This window comes from Struthio camelus, chromosome 10 (genome assembly GCF_040807025.1).
Source record: "Struthio camelus isolate bStrCam1 chromosome 10, bStrCam1.hap1, whole genome shotgun sequence".
NCBI classification, from domain to species: domain Eukaryota; kingdom Metazoa; phylum Chordata; class Aves; order Struthioniformes; family Struthionidae; genus Struthio; species Struthio camelus.
In genome coordinates, this window is record NC_090951.1 from 11,048,851 (window position 1) to 11,070,956 (window position 22,106).

General features: G+C 34.9%; 1 protein-coding gene across 2 annotated transcripts; it reads right to left on the reverse strand.

Annotated features, from left to right (window-relative positions):
* Nucleotides 1-631: 631 nt before the first annotated feature.
* Nucleotides 632-22,062, reverse strand: TERB1 (telomere repeat binding bouquet formation protein 1). 2 transcript variants are annotated; one of them, XM_068955775.1, is made up of 17 exons: nucleotides 19,351-21,964; nucleotides 18,349-18,459; nucleotides 18,000-18,128; nucleotides 17,379-17,510; nucleotides 16,828-16,888; nucleotides 16,635-16,750; nucleotides 16,361-16,483; nucleotides 15,667-15,819; nucleotides 14,363-14,494; nucleotides 12,787-12,912; nucleotides 11,555-11,718; nucleotides 10,411-10,763; nucleotides 8,719-8,780; nucleotides 7,499-7,591; nucleotides 6,070-6,240; nucleotides 5,522-5,602; nucleotides 3,380-4,622 (listed from the first exon to the last, which is right to left on the reverse strand). In XM_068955775.1, the coding sequence occupies exons 1-17, from the start codon at nucleotides 19,382-19,384 to the stop codon at nucleotides 4,486-4,488; spliced, it is 2,178 nt and encodes a 725-aa protein (XP_068811876.1). In that variant the 5' UTR covers nucleotides 19,385-21,964; the 3' UTR covers nucleotides 3,380-4,485. The 2 variants fall into 2 exon arrangements, with proteins under 2 accessions (XP_068811877.1, XP_068811876.1); XM_068955776.1 differs by lacking the exons at nucleotides 5,522-5,602; nucleotides 18,000-18,128; nucleotides 18,349-18,459 and adding exons at nucleotides 632-2,575; nucleotides 21,990-22,062 and having other exon boundaries at nucleotides 4,509-4,622; nucleotides 19,351-19,409.
* Between the last annotated feature and the right edge of the window lie 44 nt (nucleotides 22,063-22,106).

Sequence of the window (22,106 nt, forward strand, 5' to 3'; positions counted from 1 at the left end):
AGCATCTCTTAAGCATTTCCAGCTCTTAAAGTAACTATAAACAAGAGTACTGCATCTACTAGGGACGTTGAATGCATTTATTTTTAGCCTTAGACAAAATCCTAGACAGTTTTATTCGGTAGAGATTTTTAAACACTGCCAACCAGCTTCTCGTGTCCCTTTTTGTTCTTCTAACACGGCTAACACAGCCACTGCGGTCTTTTTGAAAACATCTTTTCCTTCATAATTTGATAGCAGTTATCAGTGAATTGAGCTTTTCAAAGTACTGAAATACTGTGCTGGGTGGCTTAAGAAGCCCAAAAATGGTGTTGGTCATTCCTGCATATTTTTTGTGATTAATTTCATGTGTAGATTGCAAAGCACTTCATTCAAGAACATAAATCAGATCATCAAAACTGTACAGACAATCAAAATGAGACAAAAAGATGAATGAACTTGCACAAGTTCTCACAACAGGTTTCTACTCACTTCTACTCCAACACTTTTCATTTCCAGATTATATACAAATGTTTTCAATTGCATCTTTTCTAGCAATTTGCATTAATTATTGGAAGAGAGGCTGCCCAGAGAGATTATGGGATTTCCATCCTTGGACTCTACAAGGCACTAAGCAATCTGATCTAACTTTGCAATTATCCCTGCTTTGAAGAAATGTTTATAGATTACAGACGCCGGAGGTCCTTTCCAGCATAAATTCCATGAGTCTGTGATAAGGTAAATTGTTGTTACTGTAATTCTCTATCTCCATATGCGTCTAAGATTTAGATGCGTTACATATTCTCTCCACTTGAAATATATTTAGGCCAGAATAATACGGATTACATAAACGCATACACATTGACAAAGTAAAATATAGATTTATCTAGATTAGCTTTTGGGTCCATGGAAAGATACTGTGTAAAGTACACAATGAGTGAGTTCTCCCTGTTGTGTGCATTGCTCCCTTGTTATTCCCTTTGGCTCACATACTGCAAATATATATGCCAATATTTAAGTATACTGCTTTGAATAGCTCAATTCATAAATGTTTATAGGATCAGACCTTTGCAAAAGGTATCTCAGAACACCTTTTCTAGATTTATGAAGATGCTTGAATATTAGTAGTAAATAAAAAACACAATAGCGAAGATATTAAAAGACCTATTTATTATATCATCAGCATCATCCCTGCTGTAAGTCTTCCAATGTTTGGTTATCTTGTTTGGTTTTCAGCCTTGTTCTTATGAAAAAATAAGAAAGCTGCTAATAACATAACTAAGCTTTTTCCATAATAAATTACTTACTTACCAGAATTTATAAAAAACAAATGAAATACTAAGGCTATCAACCAAAAATCAAGTTATTCACGCTTTCACTAAAGCTATCTATAAATATTATGTAATTGAGCAGAAACAGTGGTTCTGCTCCCTTACTTGAATAATACACCAAAAAACGTCCATCTGTAAAGATAAGCCAAATTTGTCATTATCTGCATTCTAGTTAGTTCAGCATTGAACTATTTTATATATGTCAATGAATATCATCCTAGTCATTAATAACAGTCAACAAATACAGTAGCTGAACCACATGCTAAATCTTATATTCAAAAATTGACATTTCCACAAGCTATTTCAATTTACTGGTTTTATCAATGTAAGGTTAAGCTACTGATATAAGTAGGTAACGGACATACATTTGTTTTCTGTCATAGATTTACCCAGTTTTACATGGAACAATTTTTGTATTTTTTTTTTATTCTTGCTTGCAAATAATCCTATCGCAGAGTCCTCTTTCTGAAAACATCCAATCATCTGTCTAGAAATGTCTCTAGCACATGGAATTTCTTGTGCATTCTCTGCAACTTGTATGTTCAAATTCAATAGTTATTAGCATTTCTATCTTCAAAAATGTTTTGATATTACTGGAAGCCTTTGTGACATTTGCAGTCTCTTAAGTATTTCTACTTACAAGCAAATTCTCCTAATTGTTGACCTAACTGCATAACTTCAAACCATAAACATTTAATCTATACTTCTGTCCATATATCCTATTTTCCTATACATACAGTACCTCAAATACTTGACAAAATATTTTAGCTACTGTAGACATGCCACTGATTAGGAGGAAAAAAATGCACACAGGACATTAACACTTATCAGTATCTGACATAAAATATTAATTTTAGCAATATAACCTTTGCTTACAAATGGGACAAAACAAATTGTAAAAAGAGTCAAACAAAAGGCCAAGTTGAGTATTACATAAATGAAATGACAGAGGAGGTTAGAGTAAAACTAAAAAAAAAAAAAAAACCACACAGCACCCACTTTTACTGGGAAAGATTTTACTTTAGCTGCATTAGCACTATTAAAAAAAACTTAGCAAATTACATTAAATTTAAATTTGCAAAGCATAACAATTTCTGTAGGTGAATCTTAGCATTGAAAAACATGAGGCCAAACCAGTCTAAAACAACTCTTAACAGATTGTTTTATTAAAGCAAGACCTCACTTAATTTTGCTGTTCTTCGACATTGTGTCAAAATACAAAATACTCTTGAAAGATGTTATTGATGATCTTTGTTTTTTCCCTGCCTCTGTAAAATGGAGATAAAAGAGAAAATAAAGACAAATGTTGACACACATGTTGTGCAATTCTAGAAAAGGTTTAAGTAAAAAAATGCTTGCTAATCAACACTTGTACACATTTCCAAAGAACAGCAGAAACACCATCTACTCTATCTATAGACAACATCTGTGTAAAGAGTATGTGTATTAAATAGGTTAAAATTGCCAAGGAGATTTTCATAAGCCATCATCAGAAAAGATATTTGAACTCAATATTTACTTGCACTTCTTAGTAAACATAAGGATTAATTTAGAATGCTTAAGCAAAATTCTAATTCTCTTCGTATCCTGTCAGGTAAGGTCAGTGTGGCACTCTCTAAAAGCACCCAGTGTAGCTCTAAGCACAAGCCATGATACTGTTGTAACGGAGACCATTCTAATGCTTGCTGCAGCACAGGACTGCAGTGACAGAAAGCGCAACCCCATGGGTTGCAAATTCTGTGATGGTCTGCGAGGTGTCCTGTCCTTTTTTGCAAGTTGGATCAGAGTCAAAAACTGAAAACTGACCTCACAGCATATGATAGCAGAAAATCAAGTTTCAGTAACTCGTGGTACTTCTTCGAAAGTCCATCCTTTCTGAAATGGGTAGGGCCACAAAAATCAAGTTCCAGTGATGATGCCCCCCCCCCCCCCCTTTTTAAACTTAGTGGTGGCTTTTTTTTTTTTTTTTTTTTTAAACAAAACAAAACAGAACAATGGGTAATTTTTTCAGTTGTGAAATCTTTCTGGGTTCTTCTCTTTCTCTTGTTTAAAGTTCTTGCATTCATGTCCAGGGAACATTTTTCCTTGTCCTATATTTATTTTATTATAATTGAAAATTATGTAGATTTATATAGCATTTCACTTTGATAGATAATGCATTATTACTGACAATATAATCTTAAATATTTCTAAAGAATGATTACTTTGTCAAGGTAGTGATGGTTCTTATAAATGTTAGGTTTAGCCATTTCCTCACTGTCACCCTTTTATTGCAACACAGCATTTTTCCCCCGACTTTTAACTTCATTTCTATTGTTCTAACATAGCTTATACCCTTCACAGTCTGTTTTCCAGTTAGGACATCTATCCCACTGGGTTTCTGTTATTTCTACACTATGCAGATTTTCATTAGTGCAGGAGAAAGCATACCTCTATTGTCTCCATATCCATTATTCAGAAAAGACCATCAGCCAAAAAATGCTTAACTTTTCAGGGTTAAATCCATATGACTGGAGCAAAGTCAATAGAGGGGGATCTGTTTTTAGTAAGGCTCAGTTTGGTACTGGCCTCCTGTTAAAGGTGACTTTAAAAGAAATTATGCAATTCACGATGACTTTATTTGGACATTTATAAGTATGTGAGCGTACAATTACGCTACACAACTAACCTCATCTTTCAAGTGAATATATACAGGTTTTTTTAAACACTGACATTCTTGGTTGCGCATTTGACTCTGTGTCTTCAAGTTAGCATCTTGGTTTTTTTTGGAGAGCTACGAAATTGTGAATAAGCCCATCTCTTAGTTATTTTAAACTAACTGAAATCTGTTGTAAAACTGAATGTCATATTGTAAAGGAATATTTCTTCTAAAAACCTTGAAAATGTAAATATTGCATTATTAATAGTTACTAATATTCAAAAAACAAAGAAGTATCTTTTTCTCATCATTCTGACATTAACATGCCAAGCTTATTTAGGTTTTAGAAGCAGCTAACACATAACAGGAATTAACTCAAAATAAACATCAATAATACTATGACTGAAAATACAAAAACAACCCTAATTAAATTCTCAGCCATTTGTCTCCAGTAGCAAGCACAGATGCTTGTATCAATGCCCTGACCTAAAGGCAAACTTGATCTTTAAGTTAGGCAAATTAATTTTCTGGCAATACAAACTATTTTTTCTGGTAATACTCACATCTTTCATAGGTGGGTATCAAGTTATACTTTTCAGTCAACCAAATATTGTTACTACGCTCATCTCTGTTTGAACTATCAGTTTTGTTTTTTCTAATTGGAGTCAAAAGGATACCTTTAAAAAAAACACAATAAAAAGTTATATCTTTTTCTTGAAAAAAAGCACAGAACATGGATAAAGTTTTAGGAATTAAAATTTAAGGCAAGACCATCTTCTGAGCTATACTACTATCTGGTCTTGAGAGAAAGACTGGAAAACCCAGTTTACTTCAAAAAAATTTTTACTTATTAAAGGTAATTAAGGTTGTTGAGATGAAAAAAACAGTTATTTTTAAAAGACTTCAAGGGCTATCATAGCCAGATGAATTTGTGAATTTGAAGAAAATCAATCATTATCAGAAATTTATCAATAAAATAATGATGCAACTTATATTCTCTTTTCCATGTCTACCTTATCACAGACTTTTATTCGATGCCTCATACCAGACAGCCAAGTAGATCTCATCTATTTAGTTTTCTGCTAAGCTCTTAACTTTGTTGCTCTAGCATTGCTGTGTTCAAGTTTTACCCTTTTAGCTGTTTCGCACACTGAGATCTAAATCCTTAGCAGAGTTCCAGGCAGGTACAGAAACAAGCGGAACAGGATAACACTACTATAACAGTATAATAGAATGACGTTGAATCCAGAAACATACAACTGCACTATGATCAGATCCTGACTACGCATCACTGTTTTAAAAATTAAGGTCACAAAACCCCAAAATAGTGGAGGGCATGTAAGTAACCACGACAGGATTCAAACTGGTATCTACAAAGCAAGTGCCAATATACACATTAGTTAACAATGAAATTAATTTAATTATAGAATATCCATTTTCTGGCTCACAATAAGAATTTTGACAGTACTCAGAGCAAGAACTTAATTCCCTACCCAAAGGCTCTCATGGAAGTCCTGCAATAGAATCACTCAGACGATAAGGACTTTTTACATTAATTTCAGAACTAGGCCCTTACTTTGGAAATTTTCATTTCTGCTCTTAAAAGTTGATGTCTCTTTATGCAGTCCTCCTTTATTCACTGGCGTTAACAGTATTTCTGGAAAGTATAAGATGTATGCTAGTGCAAATGCCAGCAATTAATAACTGTTTAATATATCTTCTTTTAAAATACAGAAATACAGACTGAACTTTCCTTTAATTACTTCATTGATTAAGGCCTCTTATCCATAAGGATGCAACATTAGAATTTAACGAGCTTGTCATCATGCATCCATTCATGTTTATTTCAACTTAATACATTCCCTTCTGTTAATACTTCACTAACTCTGCAAAGAGGACTTAGAGCCTCACGAAAACCTATAATGAGGATGCATCACTACTGCCAGGAAATACATGATCGCTACTCCTCAAAAGTGGCTAGTTCTGATCTCATTTAGTAGAAATGACAAATAAATTAAATCAGCAATTACCAGACTGTTAGAAGATCAGAATCAAGCCTAAAATAAACAAACATGATTTAAAACATCAGTTATAGGTACTAAGAAAAAAAAAGTTCATAATTACTCTTGTAAGCTGCATAACTGCTGTTGCTACAAACAGCCAGTTTCCTGAGTTCCTTTTTATATCTTTCTTCAGCTTCCAGAATGACTTTGTGACGATCACATGGGTATGGACAAGTTTGCAACATCTTGCTAAAGGTTTTGCTATTGAAGGACAGGCCTGGCGCTGTACATCCTGGTGGGGGGAAGGGAAAGCATACTATAGAAACAGCAAGCATGACTGTTACAGCAGCCATCAAATCCAGCCTTTTTGTTATTTTGCTCACTATGATCTACAATTTGCCTTCCATTTTTTCACATACACATCTCAAAAAAGGGCAGGCCTTTCTGCATCTTCTTGAAAATACTCATTTTTTGTTTTGCATTTACTCTCCAAGAAAATATGCATTTTCAACATGACCTAGGAGAGCAAGTTATACTGCATTTCTACTGCAGAAGTTCTGAATTAAGCACAGATCCTCTACAAAAGTAGAAGAATACTGACAGGACAAGAACAGGTTCTTTATACAAGGGCCAAATATAGAAATTGTATTTTCTATACTTTGAAACATTCTCTACATCATAACAATTATCTGCATTAAACTGAAGGAACACTAACTTGAACTCAGGTATGAATTTCCTCACAGCAACGCCTACCTGTTTGCTTCTGAGGACACACCTATGGTAATTTACAGTCGGGCACACAGTTAGTCAGCAGAAGAACTTTCTCTGCTCTAGGGCACGATAGGAAGGGCACTGGTACATATGTCTTCACAGTATTCTGGCCTGAGATAAAGCAGCACTAGAGCTCCAGTTGAATCCACCTGGACAACTTCATTTCATATGACTTATCTTAAATCACGTTCAAAAGTGGATTGTGGGCTTTTAGGTGGGGTCACAGGGTTGATTACAAAATCCCCTTATAAACCTTGCGTAGCATTCACATAAGCTACTGCAGGACGGAGTCCATGATGTAGAAGATGGGGTAACCGAAGGCTGCAGTCACTGGTTACTACACAGACTGCCTGTACTTAATAGCAGTAAGAGGAAAATTGGAAGGGCTGCAGAATAGTTAGGAAGCGTAAAACATTCGGGAACTTAGCGTTAAATTTTTTGCTCCCCTTCTCCGACAAGGGAAAGCAGGAAAATAACTGTTCTTAAGTATTTCTCTAAGTATTTTATGTTTTTTTAAGCTGTTTTATATTCTGCTTATTTGTAAATCTATCTTAGATAAAGATATATAGACCTAAATTTGAATACGTTAGCTTTATTTCAACATTTATGTTTTATTTTAGGGGCAGAAAAAGGAAAGGAAACAATTAAGAATTGCAGATTAGTTAATCCAATAGATGTGCTAGAATTTGTGTAATGTCAGCTCATTTACTGAATTGCTGAGATGCTACAAGACATCTTGTATGGAATTAGGAAAAAAAGAGACCTAAAATAATACTTACCCAAACACCTTAAATCTCCTGTTTTAAGGGATGCAGATGTAGTCAAAATACTTTTTTCTTCCTTAGTTATCTCTGAGTAGGATGTATGTTGATCTAAATTAGGAAGAAGAAAACACTGAGAAATGAAATGCAATCTATTTTTTGCTGCAGTAATTCTACATCAGTATACTATGTTCAGTTGTATTTTCTATTTGCGGATTATTAGAAAAGTTTAATTTACCTAACAGCAAAAAAAAGCTAAAGGAAAATCCTGAAGTTAAATAGATCGATTTACTTTTTTTTTTTTTTTAAATCTAGAATAATTCCATTTATTTCAATACTTACTTTTGGTTTGCTCTCTAAAAGCAACATATTGTTTCAATTTGAACATACCAGGAAAACTCTATATACTTACTTTAGCTAAGTTCTATAAGCTTAAATTGTATTTGGGATGCGATGTTGAAAAATGTGATGTATTGGAATAATCCTTACTCTCCATTTAAATAGTCATCATCTGGAGATCAGTTTGGTCCCTTCTAAGGCTACCATTCTGGCAAACACTATTCTAATGAATAATCAGTTTTATAAATTAACAGCCAACTAAATTATGAGGAAAGATTTGGTTTGATTCCAGATGCCAATTCTGGAAAAAAAAAAAATACCAGAGTAAAAAGATCAATGCAAGTCTGATAAACCCTTATCCCACAACACATATACCTGTGTTTAACATGAAGTAGTAGCTCCAGGCAAAAACCGCTCTCTCAGTCAGGCTCTGTCCCCCAGTCTTAAGAGTACAGAACAAAACCAGTACCCTGATACGTTTTCTCTTAATGGCTTCCATCGTTAAAATACAAATTGCGTTCAGACTTAATTCAAAACGCTTACCTGTGATGCATGCATTTGAGTAGTTAAAATAAATAAAAAAAGAAAGCTAAAATATGGATTAGAAGACATCTAGAATAAATATTCTCTTGGTAAAATTATATACAATATAAGATTTTCAAAGTAGATTTTCAAACAGCTGTAGAATTTTATGCACAGTAGATAAGATTTTCAAACAGCTGTAGAATTTTATGCATAGTATTCCGTCATCGGATTGTATCTGACAAAAAGCAATGGTAAAAGTAAGTATAACTGACTAATTTTAAAAAAGAACATTTGTTAAGAGCAAAATTATCTAATCCCACCCCCCCCCCCAAAAAAAAAAAAACTAACAGGGAATATTTTTTAACTATTTGTACCTGATGTGCATGCCTGCTTCAGGTTTCTAACAGTCTTTAATGGTTGTTTAAACATATGTTCACTAGGAAGAGCAAAAACATGTGAACAAGTTTAAAATCAGACTTCACAACATACATTTAACTGTAAATCAATAAATTAATACATGCTATACAAAGGCAAAGCAAAAGCATAATAAATACATAAAAATAAAACATAACTCTAGTTATTCCAAGTTACTAGGCTAGACATAGTCAACATGTCATTATATTATAGATCTGATAATCAGAGATCTGTGATTATCATCCCTTGCAGTGCTATTCAGAATGTCTGTTGCCGCATCTGCGATTCAGTGCTTTCACAGGATGGTAATTTCTAGAGTCATTTGTAATTCTGGTTTACATAAGGATTACTTGGTGCATGCAACTTTTGCAAACCCTTTGTTGCAATGCTGTAGTTTTCACCAGATGTAGCAGTCGCTCTAAAAGATACTTCATTTTCTTCTCTGATTTTCTTACACTGATTAACTTTTATTCTGCCAACATGATCCTACAATATGTGTGATTTCATCATGCATTTTGCTGTGTTACAAGCTACCTCTGAATACTGCAGGAGCAGTAAGTCTAACCCATGGTCATACTTGGCTATTTCCTGTTTTCACACAAACCCATATACCAGGAGAGAGGATTCTCCCCCCTCCCCCCCCCAGTAATTTCTTAAAAGATTCATGCTTTAAAGGTCAGAACAATAAATAAAGAAGCTGTGTGAAATTACATCAACCAGTAGCAAAGTAGAACTTACCTAACCATGGAACACACCCTGTGTTTTCTGTAATTTCTGTGGTAGTTGCAAAGTCACAGTATAATGCATGTTAAGAAAATACAGAGGAACATGGTCCAGACAGCCACAGGAAAAAAAAAATGTAAAAATGGGAAACCCAAAAAAGGAGAATACTGTGGCTTTCATACTCTCATTGTCTAACAGGGGGGTGGGAGGTGGGGAGGGAATATTCAAAATATAAATTCAAGATAAAAGAATTTGTATTTATCCTTGCAGTTACCTATTATTGACTATCATTTTAACGGATAGTAAAGATAACCAGGAGAAGTGAAAAAAAAAGAAAAGAGAAAAGCATATGTTTGTGTGAGACTGATATACAAAGCAAGAGAATAGTAAATGTCAATACAAGGCTGTATCTTTGTCATCCCATACGGAGAAACAGTTGAATGCGAGGGGATATTCCTACTTTGTAAGCAATACCATTTCAATTTTGTGTAGAGCAGTTCTGAATTGCTGTTTTTCCAGTAGGTGAATACCACAGAAGACTGTGTGGTTTCATCTAAATAAATGGGTCAAAAACGGATCTGCTGAATCAGTGGGAATTTTGTGGCAGACACTATGGATGCTTTTTCATCATTACGCTCAAAGCAGTAGGACATAACCAGTAACAGGCTCTCTGTACAATCCATCAGATGCCTACCCCTTAAGAGAAAAAGATGAGAAGCTTTTATTACTGCAGCAAGTGTCTATAATCTTTGCTCTGTGATGTCAAAAATATTTCTGCAATACTCTCCGGTGGGCAACCAAAAGGCGCTCTCTCTCTTCACTTGCAGAAAAAGACATACTTGGTAACCATTATGTAAAAAGGCTGACATTCTCTGTGGAAATTACTAACGAAAAGAAACAGTATTTCTGCTTAGATGTAAAATACATACCTTACTTGAACAGACTGATTTTTTTCACAAGCAGTTTTTTCGTGTATGCTTTGACTTTGAAGTACACTGTCCATTTGCAGTTCAACCGAACAGGGAATATTACTCTGTTCATTTTGTCCAGTAGAAACATTCATTGGATTCATAGTCTTCAGTGTTTCATTCTGCAGTGGTAGAGAATTTGCAGATGGCACAACAATCCAATCATTTGACTTACAGGTTAACTGTGGACAACGTACTTTATATGTTCTTTCCATTTGAGTTTTTAGGTCACCAGCATCCATTTCATGGCATTTTGATGCATCAGTACTGGCTTCTGAAGATCTGTCAATAAATATTTTTCTTTGTACTCTTTCCTGTATTGAAAAATACTAGTTAGTGATTATATGAGATCTATAAAAATCCTAAAGTAAATCCAGTAAGATTAGGATAGGCCAATATAACTCTAAAGGTAAAGCAAATTCCTCAGAACTTCAAAAACCCCAGATTAAGTTGAGAACTAACAAAACAGCAAGGTTGTTAGAGTTGAATATACAGGAGTTGAAGGGAGTGGTTATCAAGTAGCAGTTCCAGGTTGAAGCAATGGATTCTGTACTAGTACAGAGCACTGCTAGTAATTGAAAGATTGAATTAGCTAAATAAGTCAAAAATATGCTATTCTGCACCCAAAGATAACAAGTAGTTATACAACAGAAAAAGTAAGAAATAACAAAGCTTCATTTTAGTTTATGGTCAGATCTGTCCATATAAGCTACCCTGTAATAGTTGTACAATCGCAGTCATTTCATGCGAGCAAACGTTAAAGTTACAGATTCAAAGTATATATCAGAAATTAACAAAAAACCCTCTAGTTTTGCAACCTAGATGATCTTGATTTTATGCAAAGTCTCATTTTATAATAGACTAAAATGCTTCATTAAAAAAAACACAGATGACTGCATTCTCCAATTGCCCTGCATATTTCTAGCTTAGTACGATACACAGTAAGGACAAATTTAAAAATTAGAGGATTTAGTTTCACATACATCCGGTATTTTCCTTACTTTTCTAGCTCACACTGAAATTATCTTAAAGGTGTACTTCCTATTTCTCCTTAAACTCTGGCGACATCTGCTTAGTTTTATCCTATTTTGGTAAATAGGCCAACCTTATCATGCTCTTTTTCAATCAAGTTTATTCTGTGTAAAATTTCTTTTGCTTTCTTCCAGTAGTCTTGGAGAGTTCTTTCTCTGCTTTGCACATCCACTTCCAACTGTTCTGCGCTGTTCACGTTTAATGAGTTCTCATTTATTTTCAGGGACAATTGTTCAGCTTTATAAATTATAAAACAAAAATAATACTCCAAATTTTATCATCGAATACCTTTATAAATATTTATTACATTTTAGTCTTGAGGGACAGGCCCCCCAAATAACTTTTAAAGCAAAATATAATCTCTTAATAATAATTTTGATACAACTGTTAAATTAAGTTTACATATAACTGTTAATACATTTCAAATATAAACTACCATCACAAGAGGCAAGCCCACTGTTCCAGCTCATTAATAGTTGAGCTTGTAATTATTGCAAGTTGCTTACAATAATGTTCTACTGTAAAAAATAATGTCTTTACCATGGGCTTAATCCTCATTTAGCAGGTCCTTTACCAGTATGGATCTGTTCAATATGTTTTTTTTGAAGAAGCCTCCATATTGATGGCCATTGAAAAGCACTGTCTCCTCAATCTTAACACCTAAATAAGACTCCCAGATAGACTTTTACTACAAAAAGGTATATATATATAATTTTAACACTACTTAGCAATTGCACAATATCTTCTGGTGCTGTAGAAATTAAAGGAAAAGTCATTTTTCTGTATTATCTGTGGTATTGTACAGTTATCTAAAGAACCTTAAACAGGATCCTTCAAAATACACCCTACTTCAGAAATTAGGATGAAGGTTTTTTGGTGTTTTGTTTGTTTGTTTGTTTCTTGTTTTAAACACTACTGTACAATAATTGCAGTCATGGCAATTACAGGCTTGGTCTCTGTGTACAATGGTACATCTGTGTAAATGGAATTCTAATTGGGTGTGAAATGCCACTGTTAATATTTTGTACAAGATTTATAGCTGTGAAATCTTTTAAGAACTGTCTCTACATATGTAGGTTAGACAGATGCATTCTTAAAATATTCTTAGAATTTTAGAACATTTCTTTTTTCCCCTAAACGCCATAATCATTTCATTGTGTTAAATATGCAACTGTTCTGCAAAAGAAAAATATTGGTGTACACAGCATTACAAAGCTGGTGCACTTTAAATCATTTGGAAAGTCAACAGAACTTAAATATGAAGAATAACTTACCTAATATTTCAAACAACAACAGTAGACTTACTCATGTGTTTGCAGTTTTGCAGCACAAAAGTAGCAGCTTTGTTTAGTTCCTCATCCTGAGACTCAGTTAACACTTGAATCATAAGTGGAAGACCATTGTTCTTAAGCAGTTCGTATTGGTTTTCTTCTAAAATAGACAGTGGTAAAGGAATATAGAGCTGCTTAACCCATACACGCTTAATAATCCTACAGTAACTTTATAAAGCCAATACCAGTAACTTTCAGGGAAGTTCAGAAAAAATAGATTTTTTATTATGGATTCAAATCTATTGTGAAGGCCTAATTCTTGAGTTGCCGCAGAAGCTGTCTGGAGCACAGAGGATGATTTGATCACAGTTCAAAGTATACTCTCTTGTTCTCAGAGAACTGAAGGAAGACTGAGCCAGATTATATGACAGCAACCCAATTTCACTGGATTCTTGCCTAATACATTTGAATTACGGATTCTATATGTCTTTATCTCTGGTGTATGCCCTTAAGTCTATATGCTACATTTACGTAAACGATGAGATGCAGAAATTTCAAAAGCTGAAAGCTTATCTTTAGCTAACAGCAATAAAATCGGTGCTTTAATCCAAGTTCTTTTAATCCTGTTCCTTCATAGACAAGAAAAGACACTTCATCCTCATTAAGTGTGTAATTATCTTCTTTTTAAATTATGTTATCATTTGCAGCATGTATTCATAAAATTTACAACTTTCTAATAATAGTTCTGTGTTGTCTAAATTTGATAAAACACAATCACATTTCATCTTTTATTGGTTTCTCTATTTTGACAGGGTTGACATTTTAAGAGAAACTTTTCTTCTGTAGGATAATCATATTTATATTTGAAAGATACTTTCCATTAAGCAAAGCACTTTTTGCTTCAGTCAATTCTTCATGAAAAGGAAGATTTTTAAAGTGTAAGATTTACGACCTACTGAAGCCAGTTACTGAACTTGTTATTGACGTTTCAAGGATGCTGATCAATCAGGGTTTTAGAACACTTTTTGATACATTTCTGAGTACATACGAGGAAAAAACAGCAACATCAGTAATAATGGTCAGTATTTTTGCACTTTCACATTCTGTTTACTTTTATTGCCATAAAATACCAACTTAAGAGCTATGCTTTGAGCAGATGTGCTTGGGCCAGCCCTAAGGAGCATGGCAAAAACATTACAGGTTACTTGCTGCTTATATTGCTTCAAAAATAATACCATTAAATAGATTTTTGTTATTATTAATAGCAATATAAACAGTAAACAGAAGCTGCATATACCAAAGGCCATTAAAATAGAGCTCCAAAAGATTTGTGTGGCGTGCATGTAGTTTTCAGGACTTGATGAATTTTACCTTGTGATACCTAAAGACAGCTGAATTCTTGTATAGTATTCTACTTTAAGCTCTTGAACATACCATATGTTAACAGCTCTTAAAATCTAAAGATAGAACATTGTAGAAAACTTTTCCTTAATAGTATTAAATTATTTAATAGAACTTTCCCTGAAGTTCCAAAGTTAAATGAACTGACATGACTGATGCATACTTTTAACTTCAGAATTAGTAAAAAAAATACTAGGAAAAAAACTTACCACAAACTTCAGTACAGTGTCCAATTGTTAGAATAACACTAATTTTTTCTCCTGTATCCAGAGTGTCATTAGGCAGCAGCTTCAGTAGCTCTGACACGGTGTGATACTTGGCCAAGACAACACCCATGGTAGCTATTATGTTGAAAATAATTGAAGAAAAATAAACTAGACAGTGTATAGCTGTCTAACTACTAGAAGATACTTCATCTAAGCATGAAATACTCCCCCCCTTCCAGGAAAACTCTCTACAGATCTATATAAAAGCTTTGGGATTGCACAGTCTTTTTTTTTTTTCCCCTCTTCTCTCACTTTAATTTTAACACTCTCTTGGTGCAATAATTTTGCCCATGCTACTCCCCAAATGCAACACTGCCTTCCCCCGCCCCAGAATAAAAATGCATATGTATAGAATTGTGGTAGAAGCTCTGACAAACAAAAGCTTTGCATCATTCAAAGACTGCAGATGTGAGCAGAGTTTCTTCACAGCAGTTCAAGAATATAGCAAATGAAGGCAGAATAAGATTTGATTCATTGGGTATCTACCACAAGAAGAGCTAGGAATGTTTCTGATGAGCAGATATTAAAGGGAGCAACCTCTTCCTGAAACTAGAAACACCACTGCTACTAAACACATACTGAAAGTTTACCCTGTCAAGTACCCACTTCTTTGAAACTGGGCTCTACACCAGTGCAGGTGCATTCTCTAAGCTTTTCCGAGTTTCGGCTAGTGAGCACATAAGGCAGAAGCGTCAAAGATACTGCACACGGCCAACAAAACAGATTCATCAGGCTCACAGATTTCTCAAATCTTCTGATGGAATACATAAAGACCTCCTTAGGCTGCAGGTGTACCAGGAGCCATACTTACATACTATGTTCATTTAGCTGAACATCTGAGTTAATAAAGCCTCCTAAAGCTTATAAAGCTTATTAGTTTAGACACAGGGCTACGAAAATACAATTCTACAACTCCAGGATCCACGCAGACAACAGTGTCCAATTCTCAGCTTTACTTGCACAAAACTAGCTCTGGTATCTTATTTTGTGATTCTCGGTATGGTTTAAATTTCACTAACTATGTTTATTTTAGTCACAATGGAAAAGCAACCCACCTCAAATGCCAGTGCACTCCCACTACATGAGTCTGAATTTTAAAAATACTGCAATATAAACTGTACTTGGGATGTATATAACTTAATTGCCTTTTATCATCCATTCACATTACTTTGCCTTTAAGACTAGACTCTTAACAATTGCAGTTTAGAAATACCATATATAAAAGCGGTAGGGGTCCTTTCACTCACAGTCATTAGCAATGCAGGCATCCAGAGTCTTTGTTACTACTACTGCAAGCTTTGTGCTTGAGTGGCTCATATATGAATCATGCATCAGCTTGATGAGGACTTTAGCTAATGTATCCAATCCTCTAACAGAAGCAAAGTATTTCTGTACATATGCTTAACAAAAAAAGAATAAGATGTGAATCAATTCATATACATCTCTAGTTGCTTTAGCATTTTGTTACTTAGGCCCATCATGATTTTTGTATGCATGTATTAAACGCTCCGTTTCCGTCCATACTACGTAACTGAAGTCGGGTATGTATTAGTCTTGAGCAATTTACTAATAGTCTTATAATAACAAGAAATGCACAGCCCTAATAAATGCATGTTAATGGTAAACATCATGCCTGAGTTCTACTTAATTTCAATCATTTTCAGAAATGTAATAATGACAACTTATATCTGTAAAATAATGTTAATCAAAACAACTTCTAAACAGCTTTACATACCTCACTAAACTGTAACCAGTGAGGCTGTTTGTGAAGTTAAGTACAACCCAGGGTAAGTGAAGACAGTGTAATCTACCTCGTAGAGTAAGTCATTGGAACAGAACAAACTTGTAGAGACAGACAAAAAGAAGAAATCATACATTTAACTGCAGAACGGAGCTTACTGTTACAAAAGAAAAACTGTTCAGAGGCTGAGCTGTACTTACAGTTATTTGCAACTGTGAGTCCAACAAATGAACAGATAGGACGAACTATTTCAGGCTCTATGCAACTTTCTAGCCACTCTTTTGCGTACGAAAAAACCGAACAGCAAATGTTTTGATTATCTTCTGGGAAAGTAAAAACAATAAATAACCCCAAATTCAAGTGTAATATGCCATTTCACCGGAACAATAAAAACAAATTGTTGCCGCTTTTGAAAAATATTTTATACTTTCTTCAGGTGATAATAAATGTAGGAATTTTAATTACAGTATTTACCATTTTGAGGATTATTAACACAGGCACAAAGAGTACTGCAGACTGAAGACCACAGCTGATAGCACTGATTAATATTTTCATCTGACAGATTAATCTCAGATATGGAAAGAGTTGTTCTGTTAAGAAAAACAAAGCAAACAAGTTCTAAATAATCCATCGTTTTTCTGGCTGGATTGCTACTGTATTTGTTTACCTGAATAACTGTAGCAGAAGACCAATGCAGCCTGTTTCTCTGACATACGTTTGCCCATTTTCTGAAAATGAACATATACCAGCATCAGAAGAAATGTGCAGCCTGAAACAAAATCTTAAAATGGCAAGTTTAATTTACATATTTACATTCTATTTCCCATATCCTAAGTGCACACATCTCAAAAAAAAAATCCAAATTCAAAAGCACATACAGTGGCAACAGTGTTCCACCTCTCTCTATGTGTTTAATATTTTCTATAATTTTTCAGAAATTACCGTTTGCATCATGTTTTTTTTGAAAATCATAGTTACATTCTTGAGAAATAAAGTACTTTCTGCTACCGCTACTTTTCTGCTCCAGAACTCCAAGTAATGGATGATCTACTTAGATACTTCAGTTACATGTCACCATTAATCTTTATAAATAAGCTTTACCAGAACATTACAGAAATCTGGAACACTCTAAATAATGTAGATTGACAAACAAAAAAATAAAATCATAATTAAAAACTTGGAGTTGTAACGCAGAAAAACACAAAACAAAAAACTTACTGTTATTTGAAACCAGTACTAAGATGACATAAACAGACATCCTTTTCAAGTTCACACCAGAATCTTTATTCATTAAAAATGAAATAAGATCTTCAAATAATGCAGGCGTACACAAAGTCTGTTGACAATAAACTGAAACCAGAAAATAAAAACATTAAGTCCAAAAGCCATTTATAATCTTTAATTATTTTCATAATTAAGTAACGAGAGTCTCAGTCGCATCCAATATTTTGTGAATGGAGCCTAAATGGGGCTACAGAGGGATTTACAACTTCCCTTTGTAGTCAGTTCTAAACCATCCTGGTCCTAGGCAAAATTTGTAAGTCTGAGTCATCATGCATATTAACAAGGAACTGAAGTAGTACATCTGTCTGTTATCATAAAGACATGTCTGTACAAATCCTGAGGAGCAGAAACAGTAAAAAACAATGAGGGATTTCTCCAAATCTAGGACTAGGCAGTGAAACTATATTTAAGGCACCTTTATTGCCTCTCACTCAAGCTAGTATTCTTACAATCCAACTTTTGGTGGAGAAAATCATGAAGAGAAGACAATATACAAGCAGAAGTACTAAAATGTGATGATAACTCAGAAATGTAAATAATAGTATTTATTATTACCATTACTTTCTATTATAATTCCTAGTGTAAATAAAGCTGCTTCCTTCACTATGCAATGAACGCTTGACTTTGCAAGGTCATTTATAAACATCAAACCACCGATTTCTCGAAAATATTCACTTGCTTCACCTACAGCAAAAAGAGGAAGCGAAGAACAAAAATTAAAATTTTGCTTTTGTTTCTATGGAAAATGAAGATCTTCCAAGATTTTATACCTTCAAGTCTTATAATGCTCAGATGTAATTATTTTGTAAAGTGAGGTGACAGACAACTCCTTAACATATATTGTGAAAGTAAATGATTGTATTGTTTCTAAAGGGAAATATCCTGAGGCTAAAGCGATTCTTACTGTTTTGCTGACAGATTGAATAAATAGTTATCAAAGCCTCTTTCTGAGACATAGGGCAGTCCATCTGGTATTTAAGGCATTCAAGCAGTAAGTTCAGATCTGTCTTCACATCTATAAGGGTAAACACAAGAAAACTTCACAGAAGGTGTTTTCTTTATATTAATCTATTTAGTATTACACTACACATGCCACAAGTATAGCACAGCTATGTATTTTGTAAGAAAAAGAGTAAACAAAAATGGAGTTACAGCTCTTCTATTCCTCTGTAAGTACACTTAACCTAAAAATATCCCTCTCCACTGAGGGCGTTTTCCTTTTGTTATTGTAACAGTCCCTTTTTAGTATTTCCAGCCTTTAACTATTAGTAATTTACATCATATTTACTAATAAGTTCTCTGAATGGAAGGTATTTAAGGCATAGTGTAGAACTATGAAAGTACGCAGAGCAAGAACACAGTTCAAAACCCAAGTGAACTGGGAGAGAATTACTGACGGAAAAGGCTAAATACCAAGGCTCCCTGTATATGTAGTTACAGAAGACAGAATCACTTATCACAACAGCTAGCACCTTGAATCAGGTTGTTAGGCTTGTAAATTAACCAAAACCTTTTTTTTAAATCATTCTGGGCATCTATACACATACCTAGGTATATAAATTGCTTTGAAAAATCTGTTTCTTAGTCTTTGGGGTACAATAAAAAGACTTAAATAGTAATTATTTACAAACTTGGCAAAAACAGATACTGTGGTTTTCTTAAACACACCTAATGGTTTTGTTTTCTTAAGAGAAATTAAATTACAAGAAAAATGTACATAAACATTAGCAAAAGAGGTGACTTTCCGCAGGTATTATTTACTATTTGAAACTTTGTCATTAGATTTGCCTTTTTTCCATCCTAGTACAGAATCCAAATCACCATCACATAATAGGTATATCAGACTGCTAAAATTGTGTTGAATAGATTCACAAAAATAGATGATAAGCGATTTTAGAAATCTTACCACACTGTGTTTTCTGCACCTTTTGATTTTCCATCTTTGGTTGTATCCCTGTTCTTATTCTTCAATGGCAAGGGGAAGGAGGGAGGGGAAAAAAAAAAAGCAAAGCAAAGCATTTTCCCTACTGTTTAGAACAGCTATGTTTATTATGTTATATGCACTACAAATCAAGTCATTTTTCTTAAAATATACTCTTTCCAATTCGCTGGTTCTCTACTAGCATCTCACAGGCTCACAGAGTTTCGTGTGTTTGCAGATGGCAAATATTTCCTTTGGAAATACACCATTTTATAGTAGCACTCTATAACTACTGCATTATTAAGCCAACAGTTTTGAAAGTTAACATTTTGCAGAATTTGAAGCAATTTTACTACCACTGAGGGCACAAAAAATAAGAGACCCTGGCATTCATGTGTCTGGATGTATTATTTATCACAATGATCTGCTCTACTTTCCCTTACAAGAGGCTGCCAGCTTTGCTATCAGTCAAAGGACAGTAGGACCACTAGATAATTTTATATTGAGGACCAAGTGTGTCTGAAATCCAGCATAACATTTTCAGCCTCCTACAATTTAGTAGTTCACTGGGTAGCTGTAATTGTAGCATTACTGAACAAAACCAAAAGATAATAATGAATGTTAATAGAGACATCAGTTATTCTTTAAGCTAAGAATTTATTTTTAGCTAAGGAAGTTATCACATTACATACGTTAAAACAGAAGTCCACAGCAGTGATTTTAAATAAACTTAATATACCAGCATCTCAGATTAGCTGAGCAGTATTCAGAGCAAAAGGTAGGTTTAGAAGTAGAAAGATTGTTAAACTGTGTTTGAGGTCTGTGGCCACTTGTGCCAGTCCACACCCCTATAAGCACATTAGAGTGAAGTAAGAGGTACTCTCAAACTGCACATTAGAGTGAAGTAAGAGGTACTCTCAAACTCTCTACCCAAGTGCTGAAATATGCCTGAATTCATCATTTCATTTCCCTGAACCGTACCCAGAGCCCTAAACACAGGGAGAGGTTGATGTGAAAGTCACTATAGCCCCTCTAGATCTCTCAAGAGAGATTAGCTCCAGGTGGAAACTAGAAATCATTGATTAAAAACAGCTTAGTAATAGATTACTTTAGTTACCCTTTCTCAAAGTAACAGCTCTGAGAAATATCAGTGTCATCCTAATAAAAACAGCCAGTCCTGCTTTCCAGGTATAGCTCGTGACTGACCCCATTTCTCCACTGCTTCCATTGGTTCAAATACTCCATATATATCTGTTCAGTATCATCAGTAAAGCCTGTGCCTTGAGAGGGAAAGGGATTCATCTCCCTTTACTATTTCAGTACTGATGATACATGCATTTCTCTCATAAATCTAACCACTGTGGAATGGCAGAAAACCTGCAAGTCTTCCTCACCTCATCTTGCCCCTACCTGATACCACTCTGCTAGCCTAAAAGAATATGAACTGCCTATATATTTTTTAGCAAAAGAAAGGCTGTGCAAGTCAGTTCAACTTCAGAGCAATTTCATTTTCAGTAAAGCTTAATCAAATATGTATTTACACAACTGAAGAGCCTTTCATATAAGTAACCTTTCAGAAAGAAGCGTCTTGACTTCAACTGCTTTTTCTCTTTTGAGGCATACAAAATGTACGTAAAGTATTTATAAACCAGCCCACAATAAAATAAAAATAGCTTAACTCTGTTGTATCACATGGCTAAACTAACAAGATAAATAACAGAATCTGCTGCAACAAAATTTTGGGAAAGGTTGCCTATAGAAGAAATTAGATTATCTCTTCCTTATCAGTTATGCAAAGTAACCCAGCAACATCCTCTTCAAACCTCAAAAAAACCCCAACCAAACAAGAAACCGCCCCAAACACTTTACATACAGCTGTATTAATCCTTGCGTCCGGCAGTATTAGAGCGCTGGCTCGACCATTTGGAAATGGGCCGACACAGAGGTTAGGGGAGCTCACGCAAAGCTGATGAGAAGGTCCTGAGAAAGCTGGGCTGCAGGACTCGCCCCTAGGCAGCCGTACCAGGATAGAAAGGGCAAGCTGCAGGTTAATATATATATATATTTTTTTTTTTTTTTAAACATCCAGCAGTCAGATCCTGAACTATGGTGTGTTAGACCAAGTCAGGATTGCCCAGTGTCCTGCTGAAATTAAAATTTACACTGCAGACAAAGGTATGTCTGCTAACCTTTGAGAAATGCACTGTTCAGTGCAATGGACATTTTAAATCTTCCAGTGCTATTTTAGCATTCATCCCATCCCTCCACTTTCTGCTCAAATAAACCGTGTATGATTTATGATTATTATCAGAGTTCAACTTCAAAGTTGAAGCCTGAACAATTACTCCAGATCATCCCCAACAGAAAGAATATCTATAGGATTAAAAAAAAAAAAAAAACAAAACAAAAAAAAACACCCGAAACAAAATGAAAGCAACACTCTGGACATAGAGCTGCGAAGCACTCTTCTGTCAGCCTCCTCTGGGGGTCTCGGCAGATGGGAAACAGCCCATGCGTTAGCTCCCTTTCGATTTGGCCGTCACGTCGCAGGAGCGGCTCTGGTCAACGACTAAGGCGACAGTCTTGCAGCCCTCCCTCCTTGCGCCGCCCTAGCAGAGACCCACCTGCTGGCGTGAGGAGAGCAAAACCCGAGCGCGGCGGGGCCGCCGCCGCCGCCTCAGCCACGGCGCTGAGGGCAGGCAGCGCGGGGCGGTTCCCGCCCAGCCCAGGCCGCGCGCCGC